Source organism: Haliaeetus leucocephalus, unplaced genomic scaffold (genome assembly GCF_000737465.1).
Source record: "Haliaeetus leucocephalus isolate CR32 unplaced genomic scaffold, Haliaeetus_leucocephalus-4.0 Scaffold646, whole genome shotgun sequence".
In the NCBI taxonomy this organism is placed as follows: domain Eukaryota; kingdom Metazoa; phylum Chordata; class Aves; order Accipitriformes; family Accipitridae; genus Haliaeetus; species Haliaeetus leucocephalus.
The window spans coordinates 5,140,661-5,167,762 of NW_010973082.1; the positions used below are offsets into that span (position 1 = coordinate 5,140,661).

The 27,102-nt window shown below is 39.5% G+C and overlaps 1 protein-coding gene across 3 annotated transcripts; it reads right to left on the reverse strand.

Annotated features, from left to right (window-relative positions):
- Positions 1–2,167: 2,167 nt before the first annotated feature.
- Positions 2,168–26,922, reverse strand: TOM1L1 (target of myb1 (chicken)-like 1). 3 transcript variants are annotated; one of them, XM_010578674.1, is made up of 15 exons: positions 26,822–26,922; positions 26,523–26,607; positions 24,148–24,226; positions 17,988–18,137; positions 17,439–17,558; positions 15,747–15,854; positions 14,954–15,070; positions 10,741–10,874; positions 8,486–8,546; positions 6,904–7,021; positions 5,921–6,017; positions 5,336–5,396; positions 4,367–4,448; positions 4,004–4,076; positions 2,168–3,044 (listed from the first exon to the last, which is right to left on the reverse strand). In XM_010578674.1, the coding sequence occupies exons 1-15, from the start codon at positions 26,877–26,879 to the stop codon at positions 2,981–2,983; spliced, it is 1,407 nt and encodes a 468-aa protein (XP_010576976.1). In that variant the 5' UTR covers positions 26,880–26,922; the 3' UTR covers positions 2,168–2,980. The 3 variants fall into 3 exon arrangements, with proteins under 3 accessions (XP_010576976.1, XP_010576975.1, XP_010576978.1); XM_010578673.1 differs by having other exon boundaries at positions 15,747–15,857; XM_010578676.1 differs by lacking the exon at positions 17,439–17,558 and having other exon boundaries at positions 15,747–15,857.
- Positions 26,923–27,102: the final 180 nt, after the last annotated feature.

The following is a 27,102-nucleotide window of genomic DNA, read 5'->3' on the forward strand; positions in this document are numbered from 1 at the left end:
ACTAAACAAAGTTAGACTGTATTGCTATGTAACCCTCACATGGCACAGGAGGACATGATGATTCAGAAGATGATGCACCCTCTCGAATTATTACTGAATCAGTAGTTTGTTTGGTAAGAGCAGACTGCTCTAAAACTGTTATCATTTGAATGAGGAACAGTAATTTAAATGTAAGCACATCAAATGTGTGGTATGGTGTCCATTTTGAAATACCGTATTCAAATTTTGATGTTGTGTTCAACTCATTTCAAATATCTGTACTGCTAATGACTGCTCTTTCACTCTGAGAGGGCTGTACAGTGGGCATCTCTACACAGAGACAAGCTCGGCTCGTGTATGAAATGCTCTGAAGGGAAAGGCAGTATGTAAACAACTGCCCTGAATTGCAGGCTAAATTAATAGCAAAGGAGTCTCCTCAAGAGCCAAAAGGAAAATCAACTCCATTCAGAGCTTAAGTCTGACAAAGCCTGCCCAGCAGCACAGCAGTTGTTCAGAGGTACTGTTTACCATCAGAACACGTAAGCCTGTATTTATGTAACTTTTGGTCATTATCTGTGGGGTAGGCATAATAACATTTTATCATAGCTTTGCAAATGAGGAGTGAGTTGCAGAGCAAGTTTAAGTAAGTGACCTACTCATTTGCAGACAGGAATTAATCTCAGCCCAGTATCTCATCTGCTAGGCCAGTTCTTTCTACCCCTTTCAGCAGATGAGATCTAACAAAGTAAGACTAATGTTGGTTTGTTTGAACTCTTAAAAAGGTAATGGGTATATCAGAAATAACTTCCAGTTACTTCAGGCTCAATTGTGTTTGCATACAATAATTTTAAAAGTGCTTTTTTGAAAATAAATGGGTGCTACCTTTAAAATGCATTACTGTACCAATTATATGTGTTGTTTAAACAGATTCTGGATGACATGTCAGGTCTTCACTGTGTATTTATTAAAGTTTTAAAACTTTTCATCTCTCGAATGCAATTTACCCAGCAAAACATGTAGAGCCCACAGAAGTGAAATACATCTGTATGAAGCTAGCAGCAAGCTTTATCATTCCAGTTATGCTGTGGGGGCGGGGGGAGGCAGAAATCAAGACAAATCTTTGAATCCAGGCTAGGAAAAAAAAAAAATATTACCTGGGTTGTCTTTAGTCCCTTGTCTTTTTGAAAGTTCAACTGATGATGGGAGTTTTCCACACATTGCTTTATTGTGGCCATGTGCTTCAGAAAAAAAGGAATATCCCCCTGGCAAGTCCCAGTTTCATAAAAATGGGGGGGTTTCCCCCCCCAAGTTTGAAAGCTGAACTTTGCACAGAGGCTGAGCACTTGCCAACTAAAACAAGCTCTCTAATCTCAGTAATTAGCCGGTTCCCTTTCATCTGTGACCATTTTGCTTCTTTTAAATATGGAAAAGTTCAGTTAGCAATCATCCATTATGGATTACCATACTGAAATAGCCTATTTTAATTTATTACACTTCAGCGTGCTAGGGTTTTACCAATACAATTAAGCTGTAGGGAAAAAAATCAATCATCTACCTCAAATCCTATTTTCAGCAGTATTCTCAGGCTGCTGTCCAGACCATTGCAAATAATGCAAGAAAAATTAAGAATAAAGCAGCTTACGTTTTCATCTGTGCTTACAAAAGCCCCCAAACTTCTTCAAGGTTGTTGTTTTGATGGAAGTAAGGTGTTCTAATGGTCACACAGCAAACTGCAAAATTGCTAACTACAATGAAACCCCCGGGATTCACACTAAAATACTTCCAATGCTATCTACATTTGGTATTTCATGGAATACGCACGTTATCTGGTTAAAAACTCAGAAGTGATGAGGGTTAACTTCTCAGTAAGCATTTGCTTTTATTTGGAATTTTATGCTACAAAAATTGCAAAACAGACTGAGAACTTAAACAGTTAACATAACGAACATTTAAAATGCAGTATTTCACAGAAAATTAGCTTATCAGCTATGAACATGAACTAAGTTCTCAAATTTTATATCAATTATAAATTCAGAGAACTATACCTGTTAAAGTGCACATTTTACATTCAGCATTAAAATAGATAAGGCACTTTAATTATTAAAAGATAAAACTGTTATTAACAGGGTTAAACAACTTGATTAAAATAAATGGATAACTATTGCTCATCTGCATTGTAGATGATTATTTTTTCCTTCACCAGAACAACAATCTCTGCAGGGCAGGAACATTGAAAGAAATGATTGATCCCCCTCCAATATTTACTCAGTAAAGAAAAGCAACAACAACATAGGAACAAGCAGGGTTTTTTTTCTGTTCTGTTAATCATGGATGACAGCACCTCATGGCCCAGCTCCGTTTTTTACCAAGACAAAAATCCAATTATATTGCAGGCTTTTAGAAAGAAAACTAAATCTGTATTCATAATATGAATGTAGGAAAGTAACACTGCATGTCTTCAGGCATCTATCAAGAGGCCCAATTTTAGAAAAGTCCTACATATCAAAACCCCCTTAATAAATTCCCAGGGAGATTAACACAGACAGCAATGAGGCCAAAATAGAAACTGGATTCTGCAGTTTCTGTAAACATAACGTTCAGTTTTGTTTGCTGCATAAAGGGGTAAAGCAATACAAAGGAACAGTTAACTTGAAAGAAAACCTTTCTTCTATAGTCCTTTTTGTTTACCTGTGTCAGATGTCAAGTGTTACTTCATATGCAGGTGAATTTGAAAATAATATTTTAAAGGCCCCTAAAATACTTTAAAAATTATCATGCAAGTTACCTTGAAGAGTACACAGTTGAACATTTAGGACAAATTATCAAGGTGTAGATCCAAGTAATGCTTCAACTTCCACCCAGCTTAGTATTCCAATACTTATTGTTTGTTGTGTCAAAATACAAAACCTGTTCTGTTATTCACTTGTACATTATTGGAAGCACAGCACAGGACCAGCATCAGAGAATAACGTGTGTTCAGCAGAAGACTTCACCTCCAGCTTCAGCACTCTGTATTATTTTTAACTTCTGTCTTCAGCACAACATCAATTTCTTCATAAATAGCTCTGAAAGAGGAGGAACAGGGCAAATCCTACATCACAGTTGTTTCATTTTGACAAAATATACCCATGAAATCCTGCCCAAGCATGAACTGCCAAGAGTTTATAGTGTTTGCCTAATGGAGTAGCATCAATTGCAGGATGCCCAGGGTTCCATGGAAACAAAGAGCCAGTCCTGTGGTGCGTCTGTGATTATACATTTAATGAGATACCTCTGGACATTGTCACTTTTGATGAAGTAAGTTTGGGAACAGGACTGCAAAACACAGATGGCAAGCGTAATCACGTGGCATGCAATTTCTGCGCTAGTTTAAAAAAAAAAAAAAAAGTTTTGTTGAGATTTTTCTACCTCAGAATTTGATGGTTCCTCAGAAGTTAGTTTTGTGTAGACAGTTCAAATTTTTTTGCAATTACTGGTAGAAAGGAGAGTTCTGTCATCTGTTTAGTTTCGTATTACTTTCTATCTGACTATTTGGCCCTCTAAAGAGCCCCAGCATCCATTCCCTTTTGTAGCTTATATTTAAATTGAGGATTTTCTTGATATGCAGTAGAACAACATTCTTAAAAATCACGATTGCTCTGAACAGGAATTACTGTGGTTACCTTGTTCCAGAACTACCTGTGTTGAAGTGTCAATGAGCTTCCTCTACCAGGACCCTTATCAGCTTTTCATATCACTGGATAAGATTTTAGTAGATCGTTTTTGATGCAGCATTACTCCACCATTTTTACAGATGCTGTTCAATCAACACACTATAGGAGTTTATTCCTTAATTGGTTATGCCAGAAATATTGGAAGATGTACAAAATGCAGCCACTCTCATTTAATTTAGCGATCCAGTTTGTCAGCTTGCTCAAGTCTAAACAGTGTGATCTGTTTTGTCACTCAGAAGAAAAAGCCAACTCAGAAGCCTTCTTGCCTTTGACACCTAAACCGTATATTATCTATTTTAAAAGTTACTTACTCAGTGGGAGCCAAGGGATCAAATTCCATTATCTCGTAGTAATGAGGTGATTGTGACTTGTTCTTTGATGCAGCTGGAGAATAAAGACAGGCAGATAAAGCCAGATTTAAATGTAAATGAAAAGCTTGCTTACTGCATGTTACTTTTTTGTATCTTCCTGAAAGGAGCAGATTATCTCCTATGTATCTAGTTGCTTTAAATGCTAAAATGGACAGACATGCCTAAGAGAAGCCATGAGCAGTATAAGATTTTGGGAATATTTGTTGCTGCCTCTAGTCTTTAACAGCCATTATGTAAAGCCCTTAAGTTCTAACAAGAAAAATACATCTCCATGAAAGTTAGGTGGTCTGCAGTATTTATTACCTGCTGGTGACGGTCCATTTAATGATGTAGAAGTTTGCAGATTTACTGGATTCAGAGGCACTGGGCTTAAAAGAGTCGCCAACTAAGGAGATCAAGCAAAACAGTGCATGAACGATTGTTCTATGAGAACTGGTTTGAATTAACTTATATAACTGCTGACTTATCTTTAGACTCTCAGACTACAGCAGGTAAATTCTCAGGTCAACAGTTATCAATCTAATCTCCATTCTCCACACAAAGTTCAAAACATCTTCTAGTGTTACCTGTAGCACATTTGTATAATTTACTTCTGCGTAATTTGTTACACTACACAGACTCAAAGACTGCAGTATTCACAATATAGGTATCTGCATTTACTTGCAGTTTAAAATAGGGAATATGCGCATGCGTTTGGGGGTTACTTCTCATTTCATACTGCCTACCACAGAAAAGCATTCAAATTCATAACATCACCTCAAAGCCCCTTCATATTATTTGCATTCCTTCTGTCATGGGTGTTTTGCCTGCAGCAGATGCCATTTGTCCTACACTGTACTTGGTTTTTAAGTGTTTGGGGTTTTTGGTGGGTTGTTTGGGTGTGGGGCGGTTTTGGGGGTTGTGTTGTGTTTTTTTTTTAATATCTTGTTTGAGATAGGAAATACACCAGAGTAACATAATGGCAGCAGGAGGAGACCTCAGCTTGCTTCACACAGCAACAGATTAAATACAAATAATAGAGCAACTGCTTTCTGCAAACTCCCCTGAGATTGTGCTGGACCCCAGAAAATATACTTTCATATTAGCACCTGTGGTATCAATAGAGGAAAGTTGGCCTGGTCACCAAATATGGAGTGTTCCCTGATGTATGGAGAAGGGCCACTGAACAGATCTTTGTATCCCAATTGGACAGCAGTCGGAATAAATCCAAAGAGTTCTCAATTTGACAGTTGCTAGCACAGAATAATTATTCTGAACATGAGTATTACTCACATTACTATATGAATGTCCAGCTGGGTTGCTTACACTATTGTTTTGTGCTTCAGCTGCAAATCTAGGAGAGAGTAATACATTGAAAGTAACTGAGAAACTATAAAAACTGTATATTCTGATTGTTACATTATTTTTTTGCTGGTCTGTCTTTACCTTATGTCGCAACTGCGAGCAGCATGGGCAGGTGGGCCAGTGTCCCATTCTCACATAAAAGGTAGGGAACTACAAGGACACCTCTCCTATCTTAAACTCTTCTTATTAACCCATACAATTCATCTGTTTCTCCCTTTCACTGGAGCACTGGCAACACTCAAGCAGAAAGTCATATATATCTCAAATATGTTTTGACTGTTGAGATAAATTTATGTCTATGTCTAAACAGTGCTGCAAGGAGTAGTGTATTTTTAAACATGTTAAGCAATGTCTAGCACACAGGTAGTTTTCACTCGTTTTACCGGACTAATGTGTAAAAGTAGTAAATCTGTGTTCTCACAGCTTTCTATAAACTCATTAGATGAATTACAGAGTACTAATACCTCTGAAGATCTTTTATCTGTTACAATTTTTTGATAAGAGATTACTCACGGGAATTGCTGAGCTTTTGTTGTAGTTGCTAAATCTAGCTGTGGATAAATTGATGGATGATGCCTGTTTTTATCTTCAGGGTGCACAGATATGCAATCTGAAATTCAAAGTGATAATTAATGATCATTTAAACATTATTAAGCAAATGTTAGTTACTTGTACGATGAACATTGAAAGGGTAAAATTTTGTTTGGAAGGCATATAAAGAGTCTGAAACGAGTTGCTGTTTATCACATGAAAGACAAAATTTTAATAACTCTGAAAAGGTTTTAGATGCAATGTATTTATCTCCTTAAAATGTCAGAACAACATTAGTAGTGCTATACATGGTAGATAGCACTTAAAACTCCTTTTGCTATTTCTAAAAGATTAAAATGGAATTACAGGCATTTATTCCTGGGGGCACATTCACATCTTTAACTTCACTATATGGCCTCCCCTAGAGTGGATAAAGGAGGAGCTTCTACAAACAGTAATTCTGGGTACCAAAGTCAGGAGCTTTACTCACTCCTCTGACTATGAAAGAAGTCTGAAGTTAGAGGAGATGAGTACCTTTCTCAAAGTGAACTGTTTCTAACACCAAGGGCCTCCTGAAAAAACCTAGGACATCAAGAGGGTATGAGAAAAGCGTATCTGTGTTTCTTTCTTCCAAGCCTACAGAACAAGCAACTACCAGACTGTTTTACAGTCTTCATTGTAGTAGAAAACAGAGCATGTTCTACTGTTCAAATTTACGTAATGGGGGAAAACAATTATTGCTTCTACTGTAAACAAATTACAGGGAACCTTGTACTATCTTACTTTTTTTTTTTTCCTACATACACACATCAGTTCTCCTTTTAAGGAGATTTAAGGAACATCCTTAAAGTTAAGGAGTATCTTTGTTTTCTTTCTTAGAAGGAACTTCTTGATTCCTCCAGCAAGCTCTTGTTGGTTTGCTTTAGGAAATCAGACTGCAAGGGAAACGTGCATTCATCACTTACTAAGGCCTGAAGGAGACACTGCAGAGCCAGTTTGCACCACTGTTGACACAGGAGATGGAGAATCTATGGAGAGGTCAAGTAGATCACTCGAGGGAGCAGATGGCTGTTTCCTGTATAGCTTAACATTTGAAAAGGAATAAAGTTGTTTGGGTTTTTTTTGTGTTTTGTTTTGGTTTTTTTTGTGGTGGGGGGGGGGTTTGTTTGTTTTGTTTGTTTGTCTTTTAAAGGAACTTGTATAGTTTTAAACAAATAGCTATTTTCACAGAATATAAAATTTTAAAATCATAATATTAAAAACTGGCAAGTATGAGAGAAGACCAGGATTTTTTTGTGTGTGTGTGAAACATAGCTAATGAAACAAAAAATGCTTTCCAGAAAAGATCAGTTTCAGCAAGGTTGCTATTTCAAAAAATTAAGGAAAACAATTCTGAAGTAGGAAACAGAACAGACTCAATTCTAAAAAGCAACCGTGATCTTGTTTACTTACAGGTTTGATATTGATCTTCTGATTGATCCTGCAAAATTATTTTCATACTACTTATTTGTGTTATTGAGATTTGATACATACTTAGGAGATTGATTTTTTCAGTCCTGTTTTGGATAGGAAAAGTTCAAAATCACAACAATTTTTCCTAGGACACAGAAAAGGGTTCCATTTGTTTTGCCTGTGAACATATTAGAATTAAAAATGTAGCCAACCAAAGATTTTAATGAAACCACATCTTGAATTATACGGGTTTGGTCACACCAGATAAAAAAGAAATAAATATTTTTTTAAAAAGATGATGCATTTTAAACTTGGAGACTCCTGAATAATATAAAAATGCACAGACTGCACCATTTGGACTATTACCTAATCCAACAACGCATCCATCAAGGAAAAACATCCACCTACATAATCAGAATGTATTAATAGTGACTTTTCAAGGAAAACAAGATCATCTTGTACCCTTTTTTAATAATTGTCAGCTGTATTTCAGCATTCACAATGCGGTCATTTTCATATTGAGGGCTAGGTGACTACACAATTATGGCTTAGCAGAAGGTGAAACATGCAAAACTACTTTGGGCAATATAATTAACAACCATAATTATCAATCAATAAAGGGTAGTCATTAAAAATTTGCTACAAGCCATTATTCACAATTCAGAAAAAGCTTTGACTCAGAAAAAACCACCAGTAATAGTGAATTCTGATAGTGTAATAGTATTTCAGTCTATAAATACTTAAAAGAGAACAATTGAAAAGGAACATTATGGTTCCTCATTTTGTATATGGCAGATAATAGTGCTTAGCTGTAGAGGTAATAAACCAGCATTTGAATAGATATCGCTCTCATTTCTCCTCACCAAGCATCCATCTTAGATTTGACATTATTTGCTACTTTAACTATGTGAATTTGCATGAAATTCTGCAAGTGAGACTTTGGAAAATCAGTAGGAGTAGTATCAGCCTGTTGTCTCCTGTACCTCTCAACTAGAGAATAAAATCTGCTTATATCAAAAGTGTATTCTTCCACAATGAACAGAAAAAGGAATGTTTACAGTGCTGCAGTTCACAAGTTCATCTATAATTACTCACCTCTGTGCGTTCACGTTGTATTCTCTGATTCTCCAAAAAACGAACTCTGTTTCGAGAGAACCTGTTGAAATTGCAGAGTTAAACGTTCATTCTTACATTTCTGTGATGTTCATGCCAGAGAGGTAACTATGAACATACACTATGCCAAATCCGGCTCCCCCTGACCAGAACACTCTTCCAACTGAGTTCCAGGAAGCCTTCTGTCCTCAGAGGTCCCCACATTCCCTGACGGCATCTGAGGACAAACCACACACCTGTTCTGGCACACAGCCCTCTCGTTACTTCAGGCATTTGAAATAATTTTTTTTTTTTTTTAAAAGGAAACCAAAAAATCCATCTGCATAAATATTTATACACTAGGAATCATAACAGTCCTACACTGGGTCCAGAGGAGACACAGTCAAGCGATATTCAGCATCCATAAGGTCAATCTGTTTCAGAAGTAAGAGCCCTAAGTGGTATTGACATGAGACTGTCTATACAACTGCATTTGCTGTTCAGGGTTACCATACTGGTGAGGCCCACAAAGATAGTATATATGCAGGGAGAAACAGAAGAAAAAGCCTTTCCAACTGCAGAACATAAAATATTTATCTGAAATACAGGAAGAACCAAAAAGTTGCTAGAGACACTAGAGGGAGTCATCGTTACGTACATGAGGCCCGTTTATTGCACAATGGTGATTGCTCCTGATTTAATTTGGACTCTACATTAATAATCAGAAACAGAGAATGCAGCATGACTTGTCTTCAAACAATACGTATAGTATGAAACAGATGCAGCTATTTAAAATGAGTTTGTCCTTTACACATCTCATTGTTCAGAGGGAGTTCCAAAGAACAAGTCTTATGCAACAAACATTAACCAAATACATTTTAATACTTATCAACTCTAAAGTGCAATGCATCTACACCCAGGAAGACTCATTACATATAAGCCATAACATTATAGTACTAAAATGCAGTAGTTTTCTGTCCAGTTTTACAATGGCCAATTAATTGCTCCTTCAGTCATCAGGTGAGTCTTTCATAAGGAATTTGTTGAATTATACCCGCAAGCTACTATTCATAGTTCAAAAGGTTCTTGGCCTCGTCAGTATTCATCAGTCATAACAAAAATGTAAGCCCACATCTGACTTCAGTGGATTTACAGAAGCTGAACAGAATTCCATTTTTGCTTTACTAAAATGAAAAACTTCCTAAAGCAAGAAGTGAGCACACAACTCTTTCAAGGCAGTTACTGTAAAATATGGCAACACTGCTGTAGACATAAGATCTAAGGATAAATGAAAACTAAATGTTGTCAAGATTAGGCCCAAAGTTTGTGCCATGACGCTTAGAAGAATTAGTGATATTTTCAGTGCAGCATTCAGAAGAGGATTAAAAAGAAAAGATGACTAAATTCTCTAAATCTGCTAAATTTAATCACGAACCATTGCACTTGATGCATAATGACTTCTAGAACATTTCTTAGCCACGGAGGAGATCAACTACTTAACATGGAAGGCTAGTTCCTATTAAGCCAGAATACTCTCCATGAGTATACTCATGATATTTTGGGGGACAATACTGGAATTTTGAGTTTAAAATTAATTTGTTTTGCTAGTATCTTGCCATGCTACCAATGACATAATAGACAAATACACAGGATATCAATGCAAGCACTGCGGTGCTTCCATGTGTGAAAGAAAGAAACATTTTCTGCTGTAAGACAAGTAGAACAGCATGTTTCAATCCAGTTGAGATTGCTTTTCCAGTTGAGAAAAGCAAGCAACTCTCTTAAGCATGCAATGAGGCAGAATGCTATTCCATGGCTGATTTCTGCAGTAAAGCTGTCAAGCTGTTTAGAAAGAACAAGTATTCTTTCCTGGAAGCATATATGCTTAAGAGAGATAAGGACCATCACCAGTACCAAAGGGTCTGTAGCAGATTACAAATTCACTATGCACTACCAAAAAGGAATGTCAAGTTCCAAAATGACTTTTGTGTGCCTCCATCTGATTTCCTGGTTATGCTGTTAACTTCTTTTACCCCTTTCTAATGGTTTTCTAACTACCTTTATGAACTGTTTCTGAAGCGTTCAGGAGAAGGCAAATACATAATTTTCTCTTTTTCAGTCTTGTTTCTTTTCTGGATTTAAGGATAAAATCTATCTCCTTGTGGAGGATCAACATTAGACGTAGGGACCATCCGAGTCCATTAGGTGCACTTATTCAGTTAGGATACCAAATGTGAGGAGAGAGGCCCTGTACTTACCTTTCATGTCCCAGGAGGACATTATTCAGATCTTCATTTACTTGTATTAACTCAACTATCACATCTTCATTCTCCACTGTCACCAACAATTCCATGATCCTCTCCTGCATCATCCGACAGGTCTTATACAGTTTCTGCCCAACGCAGGGGAAGAAAAAAAAAAATATAACAGTGGTCTCCAAATTTGTCAGTTCTGGAGAAGAATAAGACACTTCAGCGCTGCAGACTCACAGGTAACATTCCTTAATTTACACAAACCGCATGCATACCAAACATTGCAAATAGCATAATTTTCATGTCTTTGATCTCTGCAAGGCAGGTTGACAGCTCCTATCATCACAGCCAGCACTCCTACCTAATCCCTACCTCTTGACCCACCTTTATTTCTAAAGATGTATCTGTCTCTCAAGTCTAAACTACAAACTGCAAAATAACGAAGATCTCTAGGTGATGCAGAACAAATTTGATTCGATCCTGTTTGAAGCTGATTAAACTCAGCAGGATACTTCACATGGATGTAATGGATGTGATCCTGCTCAACATCTGCTTGCAGAAAAGACAATAGTAGTCTAAAGGACAGAAATGCTCTGTGACACAACTCTCTAGCTCTAACTATTCCTCTAAGTGAGGAAGTTTGGATGCGCTTGATCTATGCACTTTTTGAGAAAGTAACACAAACCTAGCAGAATCAGCTGGTAGGAGAATTATGAGAGTTTACTGAGTTTTGCATTATTGCTAGTTGAAATGAAAGATGGCTTATTTGTATTACTCTCCACTGCAGATTTTGCATGTTCAAAGAAACAAATTCTTTAGCAACAGGAACTTCGACTCAGCTAAAATTTCCCCCTGCCCCCCGCAGTGCATTTGCAAATGCTGGCTCGCTCCTCTTAAGGAAAAAAAAAAAAAAAAAAAGAGGGGGAAATTACTCTATTTGCACACTGCTATTCAGAAATTGCTCTGGTATTATTTTTGAAGTGATCTGATTTTTCCTCAAAATACATATACTTCACGTAAATAAATTATTTTATTTATGTAAAAAAAAATTTTGCACCCCTTTGCCAAATCTGCATAAGGATTACAGGGTACTATATCTTTCAGTACTGTATCTTCATAGCTGTCCTGGTTTTGGCTGGGATAGAGTTAATTTGCTTTCTAGTAGCTGGTACAGTGTTATATTTTGGATTTAGTATGAGAATAATGTTGATAACACACTGATGTTTTCAGTTGTTGTTAAGTAGTGTTTATACTAAGTCAAGGATTTTTCAGCTTCTCATGCCCAGCCAGCAAGAAGGCTGGAGAGGCACAAGAAGTTGGGAGGAGACACAGCCAGGGCAGCTGACCCAAACTGGCCAAAGGGATATTCCATACCATATGATGTCATGCCTAGTATATAAACTGGGAGGAGTTGGCCAGATGAAGGGGGGTGGATCGCTGCTGGGACTAACTGGGTATTGGTCAGCAAGTGGTGAGCAATTGCATTGTACATCACTTGTTTTGTATATTCCAATTCTTTTATTATTATTGTCATTTTATTATTATCGTTGTTATTTTCTTCCTTTCTGTCCTATTAAACTGTCTTTATCTCAGCCCATGAGTTTTACTGTTTTTCTGATTCCCTCCCCCATCCAACTGGGTGGGAGGGGAGTGAGGCTGCGTGGTACTTAGTTGCTGGCTGGGGTTAAACCACAACTAGCCCAGGATAAAACACACAAAAATGTATTCAGTTTAATGTCTGTAATTAAATTTAAACCTCTCCAACTCCACACTTTACTATCTGATCCGCATTTAAAAAATGTGTATTTCTTATGACTCCATTATACAGGCAGACTAGCTCCTTTGTAAATATCAATATTCAATAGAGAAGGAAATTGAGACACTCATTTCAAGCATGGATTTGCTAGGCTTTGCTCCTACCCACAATGACGTATGCAATCTTACATTTTGAAAACTGGAGTTTTACAATGATGGACTACCAGCTGGTAAAACAATCATCAGTCATTCCAATGAGTTTGTGCTAATTCTTACCAACTGATGATCTGGACCCAAATTCCTGCATGTCCGCCAAGTATGTTTGTTACTCTTCTTGGCTGATGCTGAGTTTCAGCTATTCTTTAGCTAACGTTACTGATCAGCACAACATTTCAAGTGAGATCTGCCATCTTAAAAGCTTGTCCAAAACAGGGTGGAGAAAGGGAGGAGCCTAGCCACTAATGAAGCTACAGAACTGAAAATATGTTGCACTGATAAAGTTTACCCAGTTACAGTTTTTACTGAGAGACCCCAGATAATCAGAAAGACTGAAACTAATGTCTCCAAATCACTCAAAGCCTAAACAAGCAGCTCTTTTAATAAAGAACTTTGCTCTCTGACAACAAAAGCCTAATCCAAGCAACCCAGGTAGATCCACAAACAAAAGGGAACATTAAACATTGTTAAAGGAGCAGGCTAGCCATGCTTGATGCTCTATACCACTCAGTGCACAGGGGAAGAGAACAGAGAGAGCAACAGTGAAATTAACATAGAAGGAATGAGTTTTTAGTCACTCTCCCACAAATAAGAACTCCACACCCTGTCCTCAAACTTTTGCCAACAATTTTATTACTGGGAGTGTCAATAAGAATCCACTGGTTCACTGTGGGCAACCTGATCTGTGCGCCCACATGTAGAAGGGCCATAGTAGGAGACAGGAAATGAAAGACATGCTTTTCCTCTTTCACAACCAGAAACACTTACCTTGTCATGGACTGGACAGAGGTGGCCAAGCATATTAAACGAGCATATTCTCCTACCTGGGGTATCTTTCACTGGCTGGTTAAATCATCAAGGCCAGTTTGCACCTTGGCAACCTCCCTAGTGGCAGTAGCACTACGGAAGTCAATTATTGTGCACCAAACAGCCAGAGAGTAGCTGCTTAGGTGGTGTCCATTGCTGGAACAACCTAAACTCAATCCTTTAGTGCAGGCAAAGCAAGCCCTCTGGAACCTATTGCAACAGCTATTTGCCCGTGTTTAGGGTCTACTCTGCTCAGACCCATGCTTTGCAGGCCCTTCCTCCTTGGGCTTGTAGCTCCACAAATCTCTGCAAAAGAGACAGTGTGGGAGATGTGAGGAATTTCCAGGGGAGCAAAAACCACTGAGAGATTGCATCTGTCTCCTATCTGGTTACCCTAGACCAGCAGCACTGCCTGTCATTAAACATGAGAGACAGTGGCAAATTGCTGCTCTCTCTCCATATCTCACTTCCAGTTGTGAAGCAATCCATAAATGGACACAGCTGAACAGCATGACCTTGAAGGCAAACCAACAGCACGCAGTAAGAGTTCATTGCAAAGGAGAAACTCTCCACTGGGCAAAAGAAGCACACTGAAGGCTTGCAAAAATTAGGTCAGTTCTCCAACACATTTAATGCTGACAAATTACCAAAAATGCTTCCTCATCATAGAAGTTCAGAGGTAAGTTTAAAAACAGAAGGATGTGATAAAAAGCTTTTTAAATTCTTGCAGACAATACGAAACAGAAAAATGTCCATTGACATAGGTCACTAGTGAAATACTAAAGTAATACTGCATTTTTAATTTCTAAAATAAAAAAATACACTACAAGCAAGTAGAAGAAATGACATCACAGAAAGAAGAACGTCTGCATGTTCACTGTCAAATCTAAACTGGACTATTGCAATACGCTTCCCTCAGGCTACACTTTAAGAGCACATGGATTCATCTATAGCACAGCAAACTCCCAATCTTTGAGGTCACGCACATAAAACCAACGCTTCATATTCTTCACTGGCCTTCAGTCTGCCTTTAAGGTACTGGTAATAATAAAGAGAGCACTGAAAACTCCAGGATGGATACAAGAGAAAGGCTGTGTCATCATCTATTTTCCCACAAGGCAACTGCGTTCAAATGGAATGTTCTCAGGGCTGTTTGACAGAACATGCTTAATAGAGAACGCTCCATTATGAAATTCCTTTGCCCTTGGAATTCCCTAGAGCTTAAATTTGCATTGCAAGCTGTATTGTCCTTTCCTGACTATCTAGACATCAGGGGAAGGTGAAGGAGACAAGAAAGCTGAGCAAAACCAGAGGTAGAAACCTGTTGTTGGATTCCATTTGGCAATCTGAATCCAGATGTTAAAAGAAAGGATATGACACATTTTAAAATCAACTTTGACCAAAGCAAACCAACATACCCTACCAATGAATTATCGCATACCTGTAAAAGATTCATATCATCTGGATTTTCAGAGCCAGGAACATTTTCTTTTAATATTGATGACATGACTCTCACATTCATTTTTGCCATATCCAGTTCACTGTACAGTTTCCCAATCTGTTGAGTTCAACAGGACAGAATATTGTGTAAGTGAACAGAGTGAGCAGAGTAATTCTTGCCTCTAATACATACTTTCTTCCCCATTAGGTATAATACGGGCCTAATTAGCATTATTTTATTCCAGTAACATGCCATGAAAATGAATGGAATTAGCTCAGCTTTCATATGTGCAGTCAAACTAAGATCCAAATCTGATAGTACTACACATTTTCCTTGCGGTTAATCCCTCTCACTAATGTTACTGTTACTCTTTTTAGTTACCTACAGGCCAAGCAGGAATGGAAGTGAACTGTCCTTTCCTTCCTGCTTTTTAGGATAATCTATTCACACAAGCCTTATGCAAAAGTAAGTTTGGCTTTCGCACTTATCTTTGAATTAACTTTTATCAATTTGTATAACAACATCATTAGATATCATTCGAGATTCTCATGCTTGAGTAAATGATTCCACTTTCTGGTTGAGGTACAACCTTGCATTTACTGAACCCACTTCTGCCTATTTTGCCTTGGTATACCACCATATAAAACATCTTCAGGAGAATAAACCTAAAACCATGGATATAGAGCTGTGCTACTTGAAATGATGGTCCCTCCCAGTGGTCTGGTTATTGAAATCACACATTAATGGTACATTTCAAGTGAGCCCGCCCTCCTCTAAACCTGTAGTATTGTACCTGTTCAGGAGTCAACAATAATGTTGGGCCTGTGGGAAGAGGCAGTAAAGAACGTTTTGCAGGATTAGCAGAAGATGGTGATGACTTTGCAGAAGGCTGAGATGAAGTCTGCTGAAAGACAAAAGAGCAGAGCTTGAGTTTAACAAAAGAATTGAAGCAGACATCCAGATGAGAAAGCTACACAACATATTTGTCAGACTAGACAACTGGGCATTAGCTTTCTCATAATCAATGCTCCCTGGGAATTCGTTGAGCAAGGTCTATTTACAAGAATAAATCTAATGGATGTTTTGTAATTAAAGGAGGCTTGGAATTCAGATATCTTTTAAACGGGTTTGCAAGTAAATTCCATTACAGGATAAAGTGGGAATGGCTGAGAACAGGCTAGCTCCTTGAGCTCTTAAGCCATCTAACAGCCAAGAGCCCTTCCCAAAGTGCCACTGCAATTTTGCAATGAAGTATAGTTTAGAATGTCATCACACCTGAAAGCAGTGGAAAGGTTGGGGTGTTAAGTCTGGGTCTCTGTAGATGAACTACAAAGGTTTTCTGGATTGAAAAGCTGGAACACTTCATCTGCAGAAAGCTTTGTTTGCATTGAATTTGAACCGACTGCTATAAAAAAAAAAATCCGAATCCAAAACCCAACCTGCACAAGACTACACACTTAAAGTCCCTCAATTCCTAGAGACCGAAGTAAAAATTGTGTTCAGATCTGCTGTTGCTGAGATCAACAGAAGGTTTGCCACTGATTTTAACGGGCAGATACACGTGGCAGACAGAATCACGTCTACTGTACTTGGTGAGGAAAAAAATTATTGTCTATTGAGAGCATTCTCCACACAGCTTGTTCAAACAACCTTTAAATACATAAGCTTTTGTGCACTCCACTATTCAATAATCAAATCAAACTCAGCATAAATGTGAATCAGTCCTGTCTGCACTGATTATAGACATCTAATTCTGTAATTGCAAGGTTCCACTCAGTGGTGGATGGCTTTCACACTTCTCAAAACTCTTGTGAAAACTCTTCTAATAGAAAAAGAATTCTGGAAAGAATGGCTTTAACACATGTCCTGTACTTTCAGCTGATGTCCAGTGCTCAAGCCTTACTTATATTTAATGTCCTAGATGCTACACAATGCTACACATGGCATACGCTTAAATAACATTTATTGTGTACAGGCTGTGCAAACAGCTGGAGAGATATATAGACAATAACCTTTTCTTCCAGATTTCTACCTCTCCTGGTTTAATTTTAAAGATAGATAATGCTCATATTCTGAACAGTATGTGTTTTCTTGAAAAACTTGCTCATTTTAATTGAGGCTTTCAGAAGTTGACAAGTTTGTAGCACTCAGCTCTCATTCATTTTGAGTTAAACAGTATGCCTGAATCCTTTACACACTTTGAAAGTCTCAAGAGAGAGAGGCTTCCTTTTTGAAAACATATCCACAACTATTATATAGGCCAGGTTTCTTTGTTGTCATCTTAGCTGTTACAATTGAAACCGATTCCTGCTCACATGCTTAAGTGGGTTGGTCATATTCTGCCCTGGAGCATTTAAATTAAAAAAAAAAAAAAAAAGAACCAAACAAAAACCAAACACACCTTCTTTGTCTACAGAGCTCATACAATTAACACATCCTGTTTCTGATTTACAATGCTTAATGAAGTACCCTTGTGTATCCCCACCTTAGGTCCCCCTCTGCCGGTGTCAGAAGACGGAAACTCCACTCCTTTCTTCAGCAATTCTAGATAAACTTCTTTTACTTCGCTCACATCCACCATTCCTTGGAAACCTCGGGCCCACGTCTAGTTTTGAAGTAACAGGAACAATAACAGTCACAGAAATGGACAGTCAGTGGATCAGACAAGTGCTTCTAAAACATGTGGTACTAAAGGCAGGTCATTCCCTCTATCCACTCCAGCTAACTCCATTCAAAGCAGCAGGAACCACAAAAGCTCTGAAGTTACCTCTCATCCTGCTTGCTAAGTGGAGCCACAGAGGGAGCACATACACAATCTGGGAAGGGAATATAAAAGGTGGAGGTTGACAGTTTTCCAGTCCTCTCCCTCTGTCTTCCAGTCTGTGCTACCCCTGCATGAAGGGGGAGCAGCAAGAATAAAGTCTGGTCCAGGAAGAGGTTCCCATGAGTATGTTACATCACAGAAATGGCCTGCATCATTAAAAGTTTACCATATAGCAGACACACAAATACTTACTGTTTACTCTAGGCTTACCATGATAAAGGTCAAGATTTTCTCCTGCATGTCAATTGGCAGATTGTATCTTGGATTCAGTAGTTTCACCAGCTTGTCTTTACAGAAATCTTTCTTCACAACTAAAGACTGGAATCTTGGGCCACAGTTCTCTATACACATGTCAAGCAGCTGCACACACAAAAAGCTTCTGTTACACAGATACTAGGGAAAAAAAATCCAACTTGACTGCTTTTGTTTCCTTTTGTTTAATTTTTTCCAAGGTGTTATGGGGAAGAGTACGAATGGATATGAACAGGTCATTGCCAGCTATCTCACTGGAATGTCTGATGAGGTTACTACAGGGAAACAGTAGCTCACTGTGTGCACTGTTATACATATACAATACAAAATGAGATGTGTTAGCCAGAGTTATACTAGTTTTAAGAGAAGTATGGTTGCAGTTGTTTCCATGTCATAACAGTTACTGAACACAGAGTACCTTAACAGCATGAAATCTGTCCATAGCTTAAAAAATTACTTGTACAGATTCAGTAATAGAATTAATTCATTGCCTGCCACATAGGTACCCTGGTCTGACAGATTCTGAAGAGCTCTACAGGAGAAGAAAATAAGCTTACTAAATGCCTCTCTTCTAATCTGCCCTGTAAGTGAGAGACTAATGAAAAAAAAGAAAAGAACAAATTCAAGAACTTGGAGTACAATTTCTCCACGCGTTTCAAAGGTCACCCTGATTTGAAACAGAACAGCTGAATTGTTCCAATTGTCAGATTCATCTTCATGAAAGAAGTCTACTTCCAAAACTCTGCTTGGAATGCTTAGAGTAGGATCCCTGCAAGCAACATGTCTGCCCTATCAAATATAGCAGTATGTGATAATGACATAGTATTTCTCCGTTGTACAGCTCAAGGTGGCTGACTACAATTCCCACGTTACAGAAGAGATATCAAAAGCTGTCACTACATCCCAGTCACCTGAAATCAGGCCAATACGAGTCTTGATAGGAAACTGGGGTCAGTAAGAGCAGGGGCAGAATCAGGAAGAGAACGCATCTTGCCTGGCTCAAATCTGGAGATCAACCAGAGCAATATAATGCCCCATATAATGAAAAGTGGTCATTCTTCTGCTTTTTGCTCTTCAACCATATCTTTACTTTCCCTCCCAATTTAAGAGGGAAGATGGAAAGGTGAAAGCAAAGGGTAGAAATTAACAAAATTTTGCAAAATTTCATGGGTTTTGAGACAAAACTTCCCCCGAATCATGCAACAGATAGGCTATATTCTCAAAAGGATACACAGATTTTAAGGGACACTATTGTAATATTGATAGAAGTAGGTTAAATACACTTTCCTATTCAGAGCAGACTATATTTGACTAAGTTGAAATCATTTTAGTAACTCATTTTTTAGCCTCAGGACTTGGGGATTTTTCTCCCAGTGTGATCAGGAACTTATGGGAGAACAGGTTTAAGACCAGAAGAAAATACATTGCTGAAATGAAAACAGGGCAGAACAAAGAGACGCTGGCAGACTGCTGTGCAAAAAACCGAGAGATAATTACAAAAAAAAATCTTGGCTTGGATCATTATTTTTCATTTGAAAGAGTACATGAAACATATGCTAATAAGCCAAGTCATTTGCCTATGCAGTACTTCAAAGATGGTCTGTGTAAAACATTTTCAACCCAGTGCATGGGAAATTTGGTATGCAACTCCCTATTACTAACTCCCTACTTAAGGGACTGAGTATTTACCCTCTGAATGAAAGTGCTGAACTAATGGGCTAGATCCTCTACTCAATTATGCCAATCCAGCCCACTCACTTAGAGCGAAACTAAGCTGGTGTAAGAAAAAGAAGAATTTGACTCAATTATTTTTAACTGGACTGTTCATGAACAAGCCACCTTCATGCTAATAACACCTTTCATCAGAATTTCAGTATGGTTATTTATCATTGTAAATAGGACTCCACCTTCCCAAGCAGTTCCATTGGAATTAATAGATCCAAGGTGGCCAGGTCAACCACTGCTCCACATAGCACAATGGAATCTCAACAGAAACATGTTTTAATAACAGAACTGGCAAATTAACTTCAACCAAACCATTAAACTTCCTCTAAATGACAGGCAGGACCTGAGAACTGTTGGAATTGACAGCCCTGCTATGTTCCAGGCTAGCTGATACCAAACATCCAGCTGAGAAGAGATCTACACTGAGTGAAAATGGGGGCGACTTGCACAACCAAAGCCCTCTGGTTCACATGACAGCAATACAAATCTAAAATGATAAAAGGCATCTGAACAGAGATGAAGACAAACTGTAAGGCAGAAACAAAAAGAAGAGAAGTTGGTGGGTATAACAAAGTCAACTACATTCCTTATCAATAGAGACCTCACTCAGAATTCAGTAGGACTATCTGCTCCTAAAGCAGCCAGGTATGGTCCATAAAGCTGTAATGAATGGATGTAGTTTGTGATGGATACTTCTCAGACCTAAGGTGAATGCAAGAAAACACAGATGAACAGTTTGCTTATTCATATTTCTGACTCAAAGGGAACAAGTCATTAATCCATCTACAGGATTACACTCTACGAAACATATACTGATGTCCACCCAGTAGAGTTTTTGAACAGCAAGACACTGTTTCCAAGTGCCAGCATTTAAAAGAAACCTGTACAAGCAGCATTCATCAAATACAGTGTAGTGGCTATGTAGACTTTACCAAGATTCTGCATTTCAAAAATATTAGTTTTTCAGAACTCTTGAATTTTTCAAATTACATATATATATTAAAAAAACATGGAAATATGGAAGTCTTTTGCTCCCACTCAATGTCCTTTTCTTGTCCTTTTTGCCCATATATAACAAAGTGTAATAAAATTGACTAGGACTTTTTTGATTAAGGAACTGGAGGGCTCTCTCATGTTTTTGGTTATTTAGATCCTCTGCTTTGTGAAATGTTAATTTAACAAAGGAAAATCTGAAGGCCATATTTGCCATGCTAATATTTTCTTACATCTGAAAACTTACAGGATATTAAAAGGAAAATGAGAAAAAAGCCTAAGGCAAAAAAAAAAACAAACTCCAAAATTTAATTCTAACCAATGACTTCTTTTAAAATATTTTCCAACAATGCAGAAATGAAACAATAATTCCATCTGAAATTTCTGCCCACTGCTTTGCATGTAAGCGTGTATGCGTGGACACAGGTACAGAGGGACACATTCCATAAACTACTTCCCTATGTGCTGTTCAGTTCCTAAGACCTTATAGGCACCAGAACTGGGGCACTGCAGTAAATGCTTTACAAAACCAAGGGAGATCTACAGAGACAACTGAACAAGTGTCTCAGCGTTCACTACGTAAACAGTTTACGTAGCTTAAGTCTGTTACTAATAAGAAGTCAAATAACACATACACACTTTGTTGGATTCCTGCCTAGAAGTTCTAATCCTCTCCACTCTGATTGCAAAATCACCACTGCCAAGCCTGATCTCTTGGCTTTATCAAAGACCGTGCATGAAGCAACTTCATGGCCTGACACATACACCTCGATCCACGTGACTTCACAAGCACCAGGTAACTTCAGCAGATCAGAGTGTATGAAGCCAAGCCATAGCCAACACATTATACAGCTGGCACTCACCCTTCTTCCTCCGAGTAAATAAATAAGCATCTATGAGCCAGAAGGAAGAAGACGCTGTTGAGATTTAACACATCTCAGTGACAGAATCAGGGCTAACACGTGCAGTCATGTTACTTCAGATGAAGACTTTCACATTTCGCTCTGTGTGTAATCTCTGGGAATAAGCTCCTTAAGCATTTTCATTAGAAAGATTAAATTCCAGAATTTCAAGGTTGAGTAAATAAAAGTGGATCAAAGTACATTTCAAAAGAAAAGCTATTTGTAGATCTGGTGCCTTCTTAGTTGTATCTAATGTAGGTAGGAGAGACAATTTGATGTAGAGTGTCAAAAGCTGGAGGGCCACATTTACTGTAGGAAATACAGGCAATAATTTACAGTTCATCAAAAAAAGAGCCCTTATTTTTGTAGCAATTTGGGAGAAAAACAATTTTTCAGAGATAAGAGTTGCACAGGAAGTGGGGGGGGCTTGTGTTTTAGGAATTGAACATTATTTCTGTTTTTCCATTTGCAATGATTTGCTGTTCCAATCTAAGCATTTCAAAATGGGAAATAGGAACAATTTCATTAAGGCAATCAAGAACATAAAACCAGAAGATATAGCACATAGAAAGACTGATTTGGGAACAAAGGAGTTAAAAGTCATACGTGGTCAGCAATGAGATCAAAGGAAAGGTTTTACACATGCCAAACTGATGGCAGTACTGGTAGAAAACCAGAAAAAAGGAAAGGAGCCGGGGCAAAGGGAGAGGCAAAGGATAGAAGACCTTACATAAGAACAAAAGCAGGAAGAGGGGGAGTTAGAGGAAAGGCTGGCACTTCTTTTTTTAAAAAAAAACAACAACAAAAAAAAATTAAGGAACTCAGGGAGAAGAAACATACAGTCAGAAAACAGAAGCTGGGCCAAGAGGATGCGATTGCCTGGCAGGCACAGTAACACATGTACACGTGAGTGGGTGAGAACAGACATGGAGAAAGGGGCCTGGAATAGTAAAGAGACTGTGAGAAAGAGCTGAACTACAAGAACAACTGAAACCTAGTACACACTCCATCTGTGAGCAAATACAATGAGCTTCCAGGTCAATGTGATAAAGTTCTTCCTTGGATACACCTAAAAAAAGATGCTTCTCCCACTTTTATGTTCTTAAGTGCTAAGCTGTAATGTCACCTTGGGTGTATCTGCAGAGTAAACATCCAAAGAAAGGCTCCTAAATGTAAGCACTGGATTATCATAACTCCAGCTGACTGTGTCAGATATTCAGCAAAGGACCTACGTGCACAAAGACTGTAGGAGAAAGAAAGCAGATCTGATACAGGGATTGCAATTACAGCGGAAACCAAGTGTTTCTGTTATGCAAACACGTAGAACACACAGAAAGGTGACTCATGAGACAGTGGAGGAGGAAGCCAGGAAAGAAGTGCGGAAATGGAACGAGCTGAAGGTATACATTGGTATGTTTAACACATTTACCTGTACCTCTTGTTAGGAGACACTTGGGCAATTGCTAAGTGTCCTACAATTAGACACTATCGATCACCTATCTTCGTTCATCACTTCTCAACACATATTGATATAGATAACGATTTTGCACAACAAATACCAAACCCACGAGTAATAGTATTTCGTCTAAGGCAGACAGGCCTCTACAACCTCAAAAAAGGAAATGGTGAAGAAAATACTTCTAGACAAACAACGAAAGACACAAATCCCCAACAACTTAAAATACAAATGGTATGGTACTTCTCACAGTTGCACTATTGTCAGTCAAGAGTAATTCAAGTTGGGAACTCTGGACTTAGGACAGCGTTAGGAACTTCCTGCTGCTGCCTACATTATCAGTGTAGTGGAAAGCAGAGAACTATGTTAACATACTCCAGTAAATCTTAAATTGACTGAAATCACAACGCTTCCCCAAACTGGGATAGTTCAGAAACACTGTCAGATCCTGGAGGCCAGGTTACCTCAGTTGAGGATATTCCCAGCCACTCCAAACTTCAGTCGTAGCATCTGACTCTTACGTGGCTTAGCCTGAGTCTTGCTCCCTTGCTTAACTTACCATTGTTACCCTTTCATTCAAGTTTCTCATTTATACACGATAACACTTACCTTTACAAAACAGGTATTGCATGTTCCACCATGCGGCATACCATGCTCAGTTTAACTAAGATCAGTACCACAAGGCGAGTAATAGAATGGTCAAATGTCACTTTTGTGTAATATATCAACCTCCTTATCTTTCACAAACAGGTAGCGCACTGACAGAGGGACAGTCACTGGAGTAAATAAGAACTATACTACTTTTACATAGTACAAGTTTAAAAAAAACCAAAAATGCAACAATAAATTTAAGAATTTGCATCATCCAGGACTCCATGGAACGCCAGTAGACCATCTGATCTGCACTGGGGTAGTAATGTAACACACAAACAACAAAGAAAACATCCTGGAGAGTTGTGTCAGTGATAATTTGCATGCCACCTTATCGTTTAAAATGTTTTCCTTCTCAGTGTCTAATTAATATAAATATAGCTGTACTTACGGACAGGGTAAGCCTGATCTCCTTATGGTTGCAATTTTTTGAAAGCTTTTTCTTTAGTGCTTTAACTGCATCTTTAGGCCTGTGACAAGAAATTAAGTAGAGAAAGTTTCCAGTAAAGTTAGACTGTTTTTCTAGTTCGTAACTTCATCCAAGAGCCAAAAATGCTGGCCTGAGATACGGGACCAAATTCATCCCTGTATTTACACCCACATAAAACTAGAGCAATTACCCCACTGATTTCAGCAAAATCACTTTGGCATTGAGCTAGAGTAACAAAGCAGTGAATCACGTTTGCTGTTGCAGGCTGTGCGTTACTCCAGAGACTTGTGCAGAGAAATAAAGTTATTCTCCTCTGCAAAGCCTCCTCCAAAATTATATTATTTCATTGTTGTACAACAGATTTACTTATCTAGCTTCTATTGCTATGAAAGGGAATAACTATTGCCAGCTGCATCAAGATTTGACTGGTACCTATTTTTCACATATGATGCAATTAAAAAATATTCTTCTGGGAGTGTTGTCAGGAGTAGGGGTGTCTTGGCTAACTTCCAATCTTATAATTGCAGGATGCTTTTAAACTCATCTGAGTAATCACCATGTACGGATAGACAACCCATTCCACCCCAAAGACAGTGGCATTTCTAGCCCAGTCATTTTGATTTCTATATATACACCCTATATCTTTTAACTATCTATGTAGGAGGAAAAGGGTGGAAGATGGTATCGAGCTTATCACATGTGGGAAACAGTTTTGCCTGATTAATATGGGCTATCTATAGTGTACAATTATTAGGGCCAGCTCAATGCTCATGATCAACAAAAACAAGATGTCCTAAAGTCTCTTTAGGATCTCTCCAGAATCTGAGATGGAGCAATAGGCACAAATACAATGTTTCAATAAGAAAAAAAAAAGAAATCTTTGTTGAAAATATTTCAAAGCCAATGAAATTAAATGAGTATTTACCATTACTGTGTTTTTCAATTTGAAATGTTGTTGTACTTCAACAGAAAAAGAGATTTCTCTATTTTTCTCAATTCTGTATCATACCCAGTCATACCAGTAGAGCATCAAGTGATGGCTGGGAGCACAAGAGAGAAGAAAACTTTCCCTTGCAGAAAGCTGTACTACTACCATTCTACTCCTGCTTCTTGCTTCTCTCACTGAAGCATCTGGAAATGCTCTTGTCAGGAGCTGGATATTGCATTAAAATAACCATTCGCTTAATTAGATACAGCAGTTCTGCTGTTCCTAGTATCCTGTTACAGACTGTGACTAGTAGTAGTTGCCTAGGAGGAAGTTATAAGGAGTTCCTCTGTAAGCATAAGCTGTGCACAAGAGGAAACAGTTTCTTAAAAAAAAGCTCTGTTGCATAGAAGCTTCATGTAAAAACTAACGCTGAGGGTCAAAGCGTGCTGTTGCTTATGGCAATGACCAGAACGGAGTTATTACTGACCTTCCAAGCAATAAGAGCCATGGGTGAGAGTGTGGGATCCGAAAAAAAATGAAGGGAAAGAAAAGGTAATATAAAAAAAGATACTTGTTTAAAAACTAAGGCATACCTCATTCTCCTGGAGAAAGCTCTCCAGTGTTAAAATATGCCACTGCTAGCAGTGAGTTCTTGCAGTACAATGCTGAAGCAGATCTTACATGAGAACAAATTTCCTTCTCCCCCCTTTTACAGGTGGGAACAAGGAAGCACAAGGCAGCAAGTGGCTGAGCAAACCAGGACGTGGCTGTTCAGTGCAAGAGGCCACCTCCGTCCTGGGAGCCCTGGGTACATGCCTTCGTAGGATGGATCTCACTGCACAGAAACCCAGCCGTCGCTTCACTCCTGCTGTGATGTAGGCTGGCTGAGAAATTGCATAGTGGGGAACTCGGCTTAAGTTAAAAGCACAGAGTTTTAAATAGTGTTGTAGGCAACCAAACGCTCAAGCTCTTTTTCCAGGCTGGGTTTTGCAGAGCACTGGGGTACCCGTTTAGCCTGACAAGCGGTACAGGTTACACGAAAGATGTCAGACCTGGGTGAGAAACCTAGGTTACCACCTTTCGCTATCGCTTGTCTTTGGGGAACAGCCTACAAGTCTAATCCCTCCAAGTCCTGACGGCTGACCACAAGGCACCGAGGCAGGCAAAACTCTTCCCTAGGAACCAAAACAGACCTGCTCCCTGCTGCCGTTTCGTTTTGGGGTAACTTTACGCACACCACCTTTTCGATTTTGCCCTGCCCTCGAGCAACGCCGGCGCTACCTCCGAGACGAAAAACCGGCTCCTGTCATTTCCCACCGGAGAAGGGGGCAGGTCACGGCACTGCCGGCCCCTCTGACACCGGCCCCCCCCCCCATCCCCGGTCCCACAGCTCCCTGCCCTCGCTCACCCCTCCTCCGTCGCGTTGATCACGTCGCAGATGTGCATAAACTGTCCCCACTCCTCCGCCTGCAGCGCTCCGAACGTCGCCCGGTCTGAAAGGCCAAAAGCAGCCCCCGTACAGCCGGCCGCGGACCCCGAGCACCGCCAAAGCCGCGCCGGGCCGGCCCGGGCGGGTAGAACGGGAAAGCACCGTCCCTCCGCACCCCTCACGGCCCCGGGCGGCGAGGCGGGAAACGGCGCGCGCCCGGCTCCCCTCAGGCGGGCTGCGGCGTAGAGCGGGACGCGGCCCCCCCCTCCGTTACTCACCGACCAGGCTGCCCACGGCGGTACCGAAAGGGTCCTTCGGAGCCTTCGCGAAAGCCATGGCCGCTGCCGGCAGCGCCTCACGGCCTCTGAGGGGCGGCAGCCCCGTCCCGTCCCGTCCCGTCCCGTCCCGCCGGATCCGGCCGCTCCCTTCCTGGGACTTGAGGCGGAGCCGCCTCCAGGTACCATCGCGGCTCCTCGCCGCCTGATCACGTGCGGGCCGGGCAGCGCCGCCCCCGCGGGGCTCGGGGCAGGGGCTCCCCGCCGCACCTGCGGGGCCGCTC

What these genes read in the sequence shown, in the direction of transcription:
- TOM1L1 (XM_010578673.1), bottom strand. Translation starts at nt 26,879, where the DNA reads ATGGCTTTCGCGAAGGCTCCGAAGGACCCTTTCGGTACCGCCGTGGGC. An exon ending in GTCCTCCTGGGACATGAAAG is followed by an intron (nt 8,547 to 10,740) that starts GTAAGTACAGGG and finishes CAATTTCAACAG; the next exon opens with GTTCTCTCGAAACAGAGTTC. An exon ending in TACAACGTGAACGCACAGAG is followed by an intron (nt 7,022 to 8,485) that starts GTGAGTAATTAT and finishes TCAAATGTTAAG; the next exon opens with CTATACAGGAAACAGCCATC.